The sequence below is a fragment of the Mus caroli genome, unplaced genomic scaffold, assembly GCF_978045245.1.
Source record: "Mus caroli unplaced genomic scaffold, Mus_caroli_1 scaffold_9, whole genome shotgun sequence".
NCBI lineage: Eukaryota > Metazoa > Chordata > Mammalia > Rodentia > Muridae > Mus > Mus caroli.
Window position 1 is genome coordinate 128,494,117 of NW_028227264.1, and position 12,703 is coordinate 128,506,819.

At 47.8% G+C, this 12,703-nt stretch overlaps 1 protein-coding gene across 1 annotated transcript; it reads right to left on the bottom strand.

Moving 5' to 3' along the window:
* Window positions 1-124: 124 nt before the first annotated feature.
* Window positions 125-4,006, bottom strand: Bloc1s1 (biogenesis of lysosomal organelles complex 1 subunit 1). Its single transcript, XM_021174707.3, has 4 exons — window positions 3,844-4,006; window positions 3,097-3,169; window positions 755-887; window positions 125-314 (listed from the first exon to the last, which is right to left on the bottom strand). Exons 1-4 carry the CDS (start codon window positions 3,902-3,904, stop codon window positions 204-206), a joined length of 378 nt encoding a protein of 125 aa, XP_021030366.1. The 5' UTR covers window positions 3,905-4,006; the 3' UTR covers window positions 125-203.
* Window positions 4,007-12,703: the final 8,697 nt, after the last annotated feature.

Here is a 12,703-nt window from a genome sequence, read left to right on the forward strand (position 1 = left end):
AACTAGGCTAAAGGAAGAGTAGGGGTACCCTCCACCAAAGGCACTTGCCCCACAGGGAAACCACCTCTGAATTCCCACTGCCTTAACAGGGCACTAGTGACTCCTTCAAACACACCACACAGAATGGAAGCTTGTGTTTTTATTCATGGCTCACCAGTCTCCCTCCTGTCCAGGAGGGTGAAGTAAGAAGGGTGGGTTTTAGTCTAGGATGGTGCAGACTGCAGCTGCCCTTTGTAGACGTATTCCAGCGCGGTCGCAATGGTGCGCATGTCCAGCTCGATGCTCCGAGCCCAGTTCTCCACATCCCCAATTTCCTGGGAAAGGGGAGAAAAGATTGAGGCCAGCTGGGGTGGCTTACTCAGACCCATCAACTGCTTTTCTGTCTGTCTCGCCTTCCTTTTGAGATGAATTACTGCAGTGTTGCTCAGGTTGGCTTCAATTCCTGGGCTTAAGCTATCTCCTGCATCAGCGTCCAGACGAGCTGGTAGTACCATACTCAGGGTTTTCTGAGAACTTTTATTTTGTAGTGCTGGGGATTCAACCAGACATGTACTAGGGCCCTAAACATGTCACCGAGCTATATCCCGAGATCCTGCCCTTTTTCTTCCTAGCTTTTCTGATACTATAGCCATAGAAAGAGTATCTGGGACCATCCCCACTTCCTCATTAACCCTAGGTCTGGGATATTTATGAGACTGGAGACAGCCAATGTTGGTTCAGTTAAAGGCAGTGATGTATTGAGTGAGGCGCCCACCTTAAGTGCCTGGTTGAAGTTCTCCACCATTCCAATCCATTGGCCTGTCTGCTTGGCAAACTGGGCAGCCTGGACCTGTAGGGTCTTCACCTCATGGTCCAGCTTTCTCTGGTTCATGTAGGCCTGGGCCACACTAAGGATTGGAGGAGGGGTTATGTCAGCTTATCCAACTCATATGGGGTGGTTTTCAGGGGGAAACAGCCTATAACAGCCGTGGGAGATCAGCCAGAAGCCTTGGGACTCTGGCCTTTTCTGGATATGACCCAAATAAAGCAGGCTCCTTCCTCCAATCCCAGGGTTCCCAGGAAAGCCAAGTCGGGAGCTGACTAGTAGCATACCATTTCCTATCCTCTCAAGAAGTTTCTGCAGCTGAGCTGGGGCAGGGAAGGTTAACCTGGGGGGATATCCCTGAGGAAGAAGCTGGGAGGGAAAAGGGAGCGTGGGAAAATTCAGCAGCGGCAGGGACACATCTGGCTGTGATTTGAAGCCCAGTGAGCTCTGCAAGAAGTTGCAAAGGGGGGCTGGTGAGATGGCTCAGTGGGTAAGAGCACCCGACTGCTCTTCCGAAGGTCCAGAGTTCAAATCCCAGCAACCACATGGTGGCTCACAACCATCCGTAACGAGATCTGGCGCCCTCTTCTGGAGTGTCTGAAGACAGCTACAGTGTACTTACATATAATAAATAAATAAATCTTTAAAAAAAAAAAAAAAAAAAAAGAATAAAACCCTAATTTAAAAAAAAAAAAAAGAAGTTGCAAAGGAAGTCAGGCCCCTCCCTGGATCTGGGGTGGGATGGGAGACCACACCCCCTCTTCAGGAATCCTAGGTCAAATGAGCCTACCCCAAGAGATTTTTTTGGCTCTTCCCAGGCCCCTTTTTGAGACAGGGTCTTATGTAGCCCAGGATGACCCCAAACTCACTATGTGGATGAAGCTGGCCTTGATCTAATCCTCTTGACTCTACAGTCCAAGAGCTGGGATCACAGGCCTATAGGCTTTCACCTTCAGACCCAACTCTCCCATCCACCCACACAGATGAGTGAACACCACCCCACCCACACAGCCCAATGCTGACACTTCTCAGCTCAGTCAAGGTGCTGGCTGTGGTAACTATCACTGCTAAGAGGTTAGCTCTCCATCCTCCACCAGTGTTTTTCACCTTCCCTTTTACATAACCAGTGTTCCCTCTCTTACTAGCAGATGACCTTTTCATTCCCTATTCCAAAGCTCTAGGTCAGTAAGGAGACTCCACATCCGGTGCCCTCACCCACTGGAATGTGTGGGGGCAGAGGAGGCAAAGGGCTGGGGGGGGGGGCTTCAAGAAAGTGGGCAGGGCACCTGACAAGGGTTGAGACAAACTAGGCCTTTGTTTTATTTTCTGGAGAATAGGAGCTGTGGGGAGCAACACAAAACCCTTTCTAATCAGGATTTGGCTTAGCTGCCCTCTAAGCTTCGAATGTGGGGTGGCGTCTAGCAAGTAAACAGAAAGAGAGAAGTCTGGCCAGCCTAACAGAAAGAGAGAAGTCTGGCCAGTCTCTGGAACACCAGAGAAGAGGAGGAGAGAGCTGTCTGGAGACAAAGGAGACCAGAGCCCCCAACCACAGTCATTTTTCCCCCTAATCTCCGTTCAAGATGAGTAATGGTTGGTGACCCCAACCCCTGCATGACTCCCTTGGATGAATCAGTGTCTGGATTTGCAACCAAGCCTGTCACTCGCCCTGGGCGGAAGGCATAGTATGTGCCTCCTTTCTTCCCATAGACTATCATATCACTATCTCTGCACTCTTATGAGTCACGAAGGGCCAGGGAATCTTTCCAAGTCTTTGGATACCACTGGTCTTCTCATTGAGGGCTGAGGTTGGGGGAAGGGTCTCTGGAGACCCAGAAGGAAAGGAAGAGACAGCCTGGTTTTGTCACAGCTCTTGGCTTAGGCTCTCCCTTACTTCTACCAGCTGTGTCATCCTGTTTCTGCCATTTGTTTCGCAGGCTTGCCAGAGAGTAGGAGGTGAGGAAGGAAAGAGGGTACGTGGTGGAAGAGGTTGTCCTTCCCTCCCACCCAAGTGACAGCTGGACGTAAAAGGGTTAGTCGAGTTGGCCAGATGGCATCAAGTCGTGCCAGGGAAGTTAGTGTGGGGAGGGGAATTCTGTTTTCCCAACCACTGCAGCTGTCGCCCCCATCAGCGTTAGAGAGTGAAAGCTGACTCAAGTCTCCACAAAGTTACATTAGGGGGAAGGGATAGATCAGAGGAGTTACTGGAGCACCGGGTCCTTCTGAAGGCTGGCCCAGACCCTGTGTAAGCAGGGTGGATGGAGGAAACCGGAGCTGAGGGAAGAGGTTCATACCCCACGTTGAGATGATCCACCAACGCTTCGGTCAGGCAGGTCGCTGCAGCGATAGCTTCTCTCCTCCTCTTCTCTGGGGAAGGGGAAAGGGATTGGAGCAGACTTTGTATTTGAAAGATGGTGCTAATGGGTCTTCATGCATTTATTACTGTTCTACAAACTGCCAACTAATGCCAGACCTCTAAAAAAGAACCTCTCATACACAAACAAAACCCCTTTATTTTGGAGGCAAAGAAACTGAGGCCCTGAGAACGGAATGGACACTCATCAGGTACGCCCAGGACTCTTCCCAGACATCCTTTCTCCACTACTTTGGGCAATGGATTGGCAACTCCAGGATTCCCAGTCTAGGCCTAGGGAAAGTCACGCTTCATTGCCTTAGCTGTGTGGCAGACTCACTGGAACCCAGCCAACTCACTGGGCAGTCCCCAATTCCTCCCACTTCCGGGGTGAGAAACTGGCTGGGCCAATTGGCAACGCGTGTTGCGAGCCAGGGGCGGGACTCAGGCGCCGCCTGGGCGGGATTGAGGGAGGTGGAGCAGGGACCCGAGTAGTGCCAAGGGGACCAGAGCTGGTTGGCAAGGGGACGGAGTTTCCAGAAGTGCCGCCCCCAATTCCCTGCCCGGCACTCGGGTCGCCCGCTAGCCGGCGCCCTCTCCTTGATCTGGGAGGTTACCCGAGGTCCATGCCTCCGGAAGAAGCTAGGTCGCGGCCGGGAGCTGCCGACCGACCGCACACTGAGCTCACCCTGCAGCTCCTTGCGTTCGTTCTGCTTGGCTTGGTGTTCTTTGAGCAGGCGGGACAGCATGGTCGAGTCTGGCTGGGTGTGGGCACGGCGGGCCCCTCCTTAAGGCTGCGGGAACTGGACTATGCCTTGGCTCACCCGGAAGGCGTCACGTGATTGCAGTATCACATGACGCAAGAGCCTCCCTCTGCTTTTGGCATCCGGTGGTTGGTATTGAGGAGCTAAAGAAGCGAAGTGGAGGGTTGGTTGCTTGGTGGGTGAGCTGTTCTCTAATGGGGCTCAGTTTCTGGAGTCAGGAACACTTTTCGCATTTAGTCATGCTGAAGAGTCAGTTTTCACATGCTCTGGCTGTCGGGTTTTGAGAGGATTGGTGTCCTGATGCTGTCCACTACACTTCTGTTACTAGGGTAGCAGAAGCTCTCTGAACTCATTGAAATTCTTCTCCTTCCCCCACCTTACCTCCTGGCAGTGCCGGCGGGTTCTCAGTGGATTCCCAGCTTCCTCTCCCTAGAAGAGAATGCTTTCTCTTATTTCCCAGCCCTCTTGCCTTCTCACCTCTCCACCTAGGTTCTCTCAGCTCCGGGTGATCACTGTAGAGCAGCATTTTAGGCACCTCAAGCAGCCTTCTAGGGAGCTTTGCTAATGTTGCGGGCAGTGAGTGGTGAATGCGCAGATCTATCTCTGTCCTTTTGTGGTCAGGGAATGCGAACCCATTTTAGTCGTGGCAGAAGCGTAAGTGCTACTGCCAAAGTGAAAGGTAAATTATACAGTGCCTCTCCGACTAAGGAGGAATGCTTCCAGGACTAATTCCAACTAGAAAAATTATAAACACCATCAATTTATTGCTGTTGTTTCTCTCTCTCTCTCTCTCTCTCTCTCTCTCTCTCTCTCTCTCTCTCTCTGTGTGTGTGTGTGTGTGTGTCCTAGGCTCCTTGTGCTTTTCATGGTGGCCAGGAATCCACCAGCGCTACAAGTAAGGGGTGCATTACAAGTGTGCAGACATACCATGTGGCCCACAACTTTGATCCTAGCAGGCCTGAGGTAGAAGCAGGAGGATGTCTGTGGATTTGAGGCCATCCTGGTCTACAGAACAAACTTTGGGGCAGCTAGAACCCCGCCGGGCGTGGTGGCGCACGCCTTTAATCCCAGCACTCGGGAGGCAGAGGCAGGCGGATTTCTGAGTTCGAGGCCAGCCTGGTCTACAGAGTGAGTTCCAGGACAGCCAGGGCTTCAAAGTTACACGTTGCAAAAAAAAAAAAAAAAAACACAACAATAAAAATAAATTTATATAAAAAAAGAGTAGAACCCCATTGAAGAGCTTGTAAATAATACTGTCATGTATGGTATACTGGTGCAAACCTGTCAGGGGACTGAGGTGGAAGAATGGGGAGTTCTAGATTAGCTTGGGCTATATAGCAAGCCCTGCCCCCTACTCCCAATTAAAAAGAAACTTGATCCCAGATTTATTAAATAGATTTTCTGAAGGATTGATCTATCTAATCTATCTATCTATCTATCTATCTATCTATCATCTCTGTATCAGGTGATTCCAGAGTGCTTCCAAAGCTGAGGGACGTGGGGCTAATTCATGTAGCTGACTTCAAACTCACCAGAAGAGGGAGTCAGATCTCATTACAGGTGGTTGTGAGCCACGATGTGGTTGCTGGGATTTGAACTCAGGACCTCCGGTAGAGCAGTCAGTGCCCTTACCCGCTGAGCCATCTCACCAGCCCGTATTAAAAGTTTTTAACTGCTGAGCCATCACTCCAAGTCCCTACAATAAAATTTTTAACTAGGGTGAATAAAATAAAAAAGGAGAAAAATTGAAAAAAATTAAGTAGGGACTGGACTGGGGTGTAGCTCAGAGGTGGAGTGCTTGCATTGCATGTTCAGAGGTCTGGGTCTAATCCCAACACTAGGCACACACAAAAGCCAAATAAAAATGTTGGTTAATGTGTATTTATAGAAACGCTTATATATGTATATTATAAGCATAATATACATACATACTATACATACATAATATACATATATAAGCATTTCTATAAATACATCCCTTCACTGGAATGTTACAGGAGGTGGCCCTTTCAGGTTTCATATCCCCTTTTACTAGGAGTCTTAGCTAGGGTCACTCTCATAGATTCCTGGAAGTTTCTATTGTCCTAAGTGTCTAGCTCTCCCAGAGATACCACCCTACTGATTCCAGTTCTCTCTTCCTCTGTCCTTCCCGCACTTGATCCTTCTCCACCCTCTCTTTCATCCTATTCTCTCCCTCCTTCTACCTCTGACGTCTGTTCTATTTCCCCTTCTCAGTGAGATCCAAGTATCTACCTGTAGGCCCTCCTTATTATTTAGCTTCTTTGGGTCTATGGATTATAGCATAACTATCCTGTACTTTATGGCTAATATCCACTTATAAGTGAGTATGTTTGTCTGTGTCTGAGGTTACCTCACTCAGGATGATCTTTTCTAGTTCCATCCATCTGCCAGCAAATTTCATGATGTCATTGTTTTTAATAGCTGAGTAATATTCCATTGTGTAAATGTACCACATTTTCTTTATCCTTTCTTTGATGGACATCTATGTAGTTTTCAGTTTTTCTGGCTATTATGAATAAAGCTGCTATGAACATAGCTGAACAAGTGTCCTTGTGGGATGGTGGAGCATCTTTTGGGTATATATGCCCAGGAGTGGTATAGCTGTGTCTTCAGTAGAACTATTCCCAGTTTCCTGAGAAACTGACAAATTGATTTCCAGAGTAGTTGTACAAGTTTGCACTCCTACCGGCAATGGAGGATTGTTTCCCTTGCTTCCCATCCTCTCCAGCATGATCTGCTTGAGTTTTCAATCTTCGCCATTCTCACCTCTGACACTATTAATGATATCTTGCTATACTTGCAGACAGGAGCCTATCATAACAGTCATCAGAGAGGCTTCACCCAGCAATTGATGGGAACAGATGCAGAGACCCACAGCCAAACAATAGGCAGAGCTCAGGGAGTCTTGTGGAAGAGAGGGATGAAGGATTGAAGGAGCCAGAGAGGTCAAAGACACCACAAGAAAACCTACAGAATCAACTGATCTGGGCCCACAAGGGCTCACAGAGACTGGACCACCAACCAGAGAGCATGCATGGGATGCGCTTAGGCCCCCTACACATATGTAACAGATGTGTAGCTTGGTCTTCATGTGGGACTCCTAACAGTAGGAGCAGGGCCTGTCTCTGACTACACTGCCTGCCTTTGGATTCTTTTTCCCTAACTGAGTTGCCTTGTTTAGCCTCAATCTGAAAAGACGTGCCTAGTCCTACTGCAACTTAATATACCAAGGTGGGTTGATATCCATGGGAGGCCTTCTTTGAGGAGAAAGGGAGGAGGGGAGTGAAGGGAAGCTGTGATTAGGATGTTAATTGATTAATTAACTAATTAATGGAAACAACAGCAGCAGCAACAGCAACAACGGGAATCCTGGCAGGGAAGGAGCTTTTGGGAAAGGGTGCTCTATAGAAGGGCTGATCAATAGAAGCAGGAAGAGTGAGAACATCACAGGGCTGCATGGCCCAAGCCTCCCCACCCCCTCTGGCTCTGGCTCTCCTTCTAACTGCAGTGAGCAAGCAAAACAGAGGCAGAATAGAAGATGCCTGCTGCTTTGCTCCCAAAGCTTAGGCACTGGAGAGAGGATTTGGGTTGGCAGGGGTGCCAGAACAGAGGCATGGATTAAGTGATATGGAAGGTCGGGGTTAACGAGAGGGGTTGATACTGGGAATTTCAGGAGTGACTCAGACAAAGTGTCAGGATCATCTTGTATTCCCCTCACCCTCCCTGGCACAACTTCCTGACATTTTCACAATAGACACTGCCAGGATTCTGCAGACGTCAGTCTCTGCCCTTCTTTCCCACATACTGGCTGTTCCTCCGCCCTAGAGCTGGGCAGTGGATGTCGGGTACTATATCCGAGAACCCCAGCTGATCTCTACAGGGTTATCTTTCAACTGGTTTTGGATAGGCCCTTATTATTTACTGTGTGACTCCAGTTTCTGCTGTAACTGAAGCTAACTAGCTTTACCCGACTTTGGTAAAAGTGGACACGAGATGCATGCATCTGCAGAGGATGACGCCCCTATTTGAAATTTCCCCTGTGTCTTCCTTTCGCTCTCCCCACTCTATCCTTCCTTCCCTCCTCTTCCCTCTCTCTCCATAACATGTATGCACATGCTTGGGTCTGAGTGTTTGTGAGGGTTCATGAGCCTGTACTTATGGAGGCTGGAAGTTGACACTGAGTGCCTTCTTCAGTGGTTCTCGACTTTGTTTACTGAGGAAGGGTCTTTTGCTGAACCCCAAGCTCACCAATTCTGGCTAGTCTAGCTATCCAGCTTGCCCCAGAGGCCCCAGTCTCCTTCTTGATTGCTGGGGTTACAGGAGTTTTCCATGCAGCACATTATCCTGGGCTACCTCTCTGGATAAATACCCTGAAGTTTTAAATTTGGTGGTATATTTCACACTTGAAATCCCAGTTCTTTGGAGACTAAGGCAAGATGCTTGCCACAAGTTCAAGGCCAGCATGGCTTACAGAAGGAGTTCTAGGTCATCTTGGGTTACAATGTGTGACCCTGGCTCCAAAAACAAAACCAAAACAAAGCAAATAAAACAAACAAACAAACAAAACCCACAACAACCAACCAATCAAAAACCTCCAAATCCCCCCAAGTAAACAAAGTAACAAAGGAAAAAAAAAAAAAAGAATTTGACATCTCATTCTGCTCATTTCTCTCTATGATTTTACACCTGGCTTATTTTCCCTTAGAATGCAGCTGTGTGTTCCTCTTTTCCCACTATCCCCTTGTTTCTTTGAGGTCTCTCTCAGAGTGACCTTATTGAACCAACTCCAAATGGAGTATGTAGGCCAAACCTTAGTGCTGGGAACTGCTCAGTGTTTAGTGGTTGGAGGGAGGACGAGGAGGGAGTGGAGAATGCTTGCACGCTTCACATACTGGGAAGTCTGGCTGGGCTTCAAGAGAGGGGGCCGTTGGCAGTGTGGTCAAATTCCAAATGTTGGCCTGAAGCCAGGACTCAAAAGAAAAGGGGCCCTTAAGATGGATCTAAATGGCTCCCTGTGGGAAATGACCCCTGGGCCCTCTCTCCAAGATGCAAGAGTTTCTCTTGGGTCCTCAAAGACCAGAATGGTCAAGCCATTTTCCTATGAACTTCACTCAATTACATTTATGTTCTTTCTCCCCCAGCCACTTCCACAGTCTGAGCTTTGGCCACAGTCAGAACTCAGAGGCTGTCAAAGGCCTCCAGTGCTGGAGAGGTGGGTGGAGTGAGTGAGAAAGTCCTCAAGATGTGTGCTAGGGAAAGGGTGACCCTTGACACACACTCCAAGCCATTGCTGCCAGAGCGGGTGGAGGGAGAAGTGGCTTGTGGAGTGGGTCTTCTGGAAGTTCTTGCTTAGAAGTTAGAGATAACAGGAAAAAGTGTGTTCTGGGGTGCTGGGGGAAAAAAAAAAGTGTTCCAGATGCAGGTGAAGAACGTATTCAGGGAATAGCGAAGGGACAGGAGAAAACGGCTTCTGTCTTCCCTAGGCATGGATATTTCTCAACGAAAATATTTTTTGAAATAATTTTAGACTGAGAGAAAATTTCAAAAGTAGTGCGCAAAGGCCTGGGGATTTTTTTTTGTTGTTGTTGTTTTTTGTTTTTTTCGAGACAGGGTTTCTCTGTGTAGCCCTGGCTGTCCTGGAACTCACTCTGTAGACCAGGCTGGCCTAGAACTCAGAAATCCACCTGCCTCTGCCTCCCGAGTGCTGGGATTAAAGGCGTGCGCCACCATGCCCAGCTGCCTGGGGATCTTTTGTTCAGTTTCCTGGAATGGTGGCGTTGTATGTAATGGCAGTGTGATTTCAGGACCAGGAAGCAACATGGGTACAAGAGCACTAACAACCTGCAAGCCTCATCCATTTTGAAAACATCACTTACATGTGTTTTCACTCATGATTGAAAGAGTGTGTGGTTTTGCCCCATGTATACATTTAACCACCACTAACCACCACCACCACCACCACCACCACCACCACCACCACCACCACCACCACCACCACCACCAAGCCTGCTACCCTGAAGGAGCTCCCTTGAGCCTTTCCATAATACTTGGATTCACCCCTCTGTCTTTATCTCCTGGAGAACACTATGCAGTTTAAAAAAAAATCTTTAAAAAAAAGATTTATCTATTTTATTTATTTGAGTACACTGTAGCTGTCTTGAGACACACCAGAAGAGGGCATCAGATTCCATTACAGATGGTTGTAAGCCACCATGTGGTTGCTGGGATTTGAAGTCAGGACCTCTGGAAGAGCAGTCAGTGCTCTTAACCACTGAGCCATCTCTCCAGCCCCCACTATATAGTTTTGTCATTTTGATAGTGTTATGTCAATGTTATAATGCAGTATTTTTGCTGATGTAGTGTTGGGAATCATAATCCATGACTTCGTGTATGCTAGGAAGATATTCTTCCATGAGCTACGCCCCAACCTTGAGCTCTTTTGGATTTGGTTGTGTAGTCCAGTCACACTGAAGATCTTGCCTATAAGGGTTTGGAGTGAAGGAGTGCAGCTTTGAATACAGCTTATTAATTTTACTAATTTCTAAACTCGACTCAAATGGAAGCTGTTTTCTGACCTGATGTTTGATGTGGTCCTTCCCTGACTCTCAGGGTTTCTCTAGTTTCTTCACGTCTGTTCACCTACAGTGTCACTCAGCACCGAAACATTTTGCTCTGGATCATCCCTTAGGGAAATATATTTGTCTTCATTACTAAGCTGGTTTAGTAGTCTTGTGTGTTCTTTCCCTCCCTTGCCCCACTATTTATAGCCAGGCTAATTTTGGGTGACCAATCTCTCTTATTTTCTGCTTCTTCCTCCTGTGGCGGGTGAGGTGACTTCTCAAATATTTGGGCAGAGGAGGTCAGAAGCAGATTCTTGGCATCTGATTTCAGCCTTGGATTTATGGGAAGCTGGTGGAGTGCAGACAGAGGCAAGCCAAGCTGCAGGTGGAGAAAGGAAGGCAGCTGGAGCTCTAAAGGCATTTTGACCTGAGTCAGAGGTCTGGGGAGGAGTCGTAAGTCCTGGGTTCCATCCCAGTTGTGCCCTTCTGTGTTCTCACATGATCTCCTTTCTGGAGCTCTGAGACACAAACACACTGGAGAGGGAATACTGGGGGACATTGAAGGTAGAATCCTGTTGCCTGTCTTATATAACCATCTCTTTTATAGCACCCGTTTAGAGGCATGCTACATCCCTGCAGAGCATTACAAAAATGGCCAAACTACCATAGGCATTTTAACTGTCCTGGGGGCAAAGATTGTCCTATGATCAGAGTAAGAGCCAAAGAATAATCCTTCACAGAGAAAAGAGATAAGGGGACACAGCAGAAGCAGCTTTTAAGAAAGGGAAGGAGAGAGATCACAAGAATATGGGATATTTGGAGGGTAGAGACACTGAGACATAGTCTGAGAAAGATCTCTAGAGTGACATGCTCAAGGTGTGTGTGTGTAAAAATAGAACTTCAGGCAAAGCAGTCAGAGAGGGGTGCATGCAAGACCAATGCCTAGTAAGAAAGAGAAGCCAGTGGGGCTGTAGAGATGGCTCAGAGGTTAAGAGCACTGACTGCTTTTCCAGAGGTCCTGAGTTCAATTCCTAGCAACCACATGGTGGTTCAAAACCATCTGTAATGGGATCTGATGCCCTCTTCTGGTGTGTCTGAAGACAGCTACAGTGTACTCAGACATAAAACAAATAAATAATTCCTGAGGGGGGGGGGGAGAAAGAGAAGCTAGAAGGCAAAGTGGAAGGCGGTGAGGCTACTATTTTGCCAAATTATTCTCCATCTCTTCTCTTGGCCTCATTTCTTGATTAGAGTTATAAATAGCAAAGAGATGGGAAAAAATGTCCCTCCCTTTGCTTCTACACCACAGTGGGGGAAGGGAAGTGAAGTTGGGTAGGCCCTTGGGTCTCTGTGGAGAACTCTTTATTTTATTTTATTTATTTTATTTTTTTGAGGCAGGATCTGGGTATTGGAGATCATCCAACTCCTATCTGAAGTAGCCCAAAACTCTGCATTCCCCTTTCTGTTGATTCATTCAGAGACCAATTCACTATGTAGCTTTGTAGGCTGGGCTGACTTCAGCCTTGTTCACTGCTGAGATTGCAGGTCTGGGTCTTCAAGCCTGGCTTCCCATCCCCTCTTAGGTTTTGAGACAGAGCTGCACTCTGTAGCTCTGACTGGCCTGGAACTCTCCCTGTGGACCAAGTTGCTTTCGAGATGACAGAGATCTTCCTGGCTCTGCCTATTGAGTGCTGGGAATATAAGCGCGTCCTACCACACCCAGCTTGCCATCCTTTTTTGTTGCGTTGGAAATGACCAGTCCCTGGAAGGACCTGATAGCAGGTCCTTTCTATATCTTTGTCTCTTAGGTCCAGTGTCTTTCATTTTTGCCCCCCTTTTAGCTCTCTCTTCCCTCTCCACAGTTTAATTTGCATTTCTTATTTTACTCTTTTTCTTTTTCCTTCACTGCAGACTTTGAGCTAACTCTTGACCTTCCTTCTGTTCTTCATTCCCTTCTTTCCATTTGCTCCAGTCTCCACACCGGCTGAGTGTTTTCTGTCTGTGCCTTTACTTCTTTCTGGTCCTCTGAATGCTGACGTTGTGACTTGCTAATACTGCCTTCGTTATTTGTGGGCTGTATGGCATGAGGAGCGGTTTGATTCTTACAGCCTACGAGGTGCGCTGTGAGACTCCAGGGGAGGCGAAGTCAGTAAAGGACCACTCCAGATCAGGGCCCAGGAACTTTCCGGTCCTCTGTTTTTAT

Bases quoted from the DNA above. Each gene is read 5' to 3' on its own strand.
- Bloc1s1 (XM_021174707.3), bottom strand. From the start codon at position 3,904: ATGCTGTCCCGCCTGCTCAAAGAACACCAAGCCAAGCAGAACGAACGC. The intron at 3,170-3,843 runs GTGAGCTCAGTG...CCCCTTCCCCAG, and splicing joins CGAACGCAAGGAGCTGCAGG to AGAAGAGGAGGAGAGAAGCT. The intron at 315-754 runs GTGGGCGCCTCA...CCCCTTTCCCAG, and splicing joins ACTTCAACCAGGCACTTAAG to GAAATTGGGGATGTGGAGAA.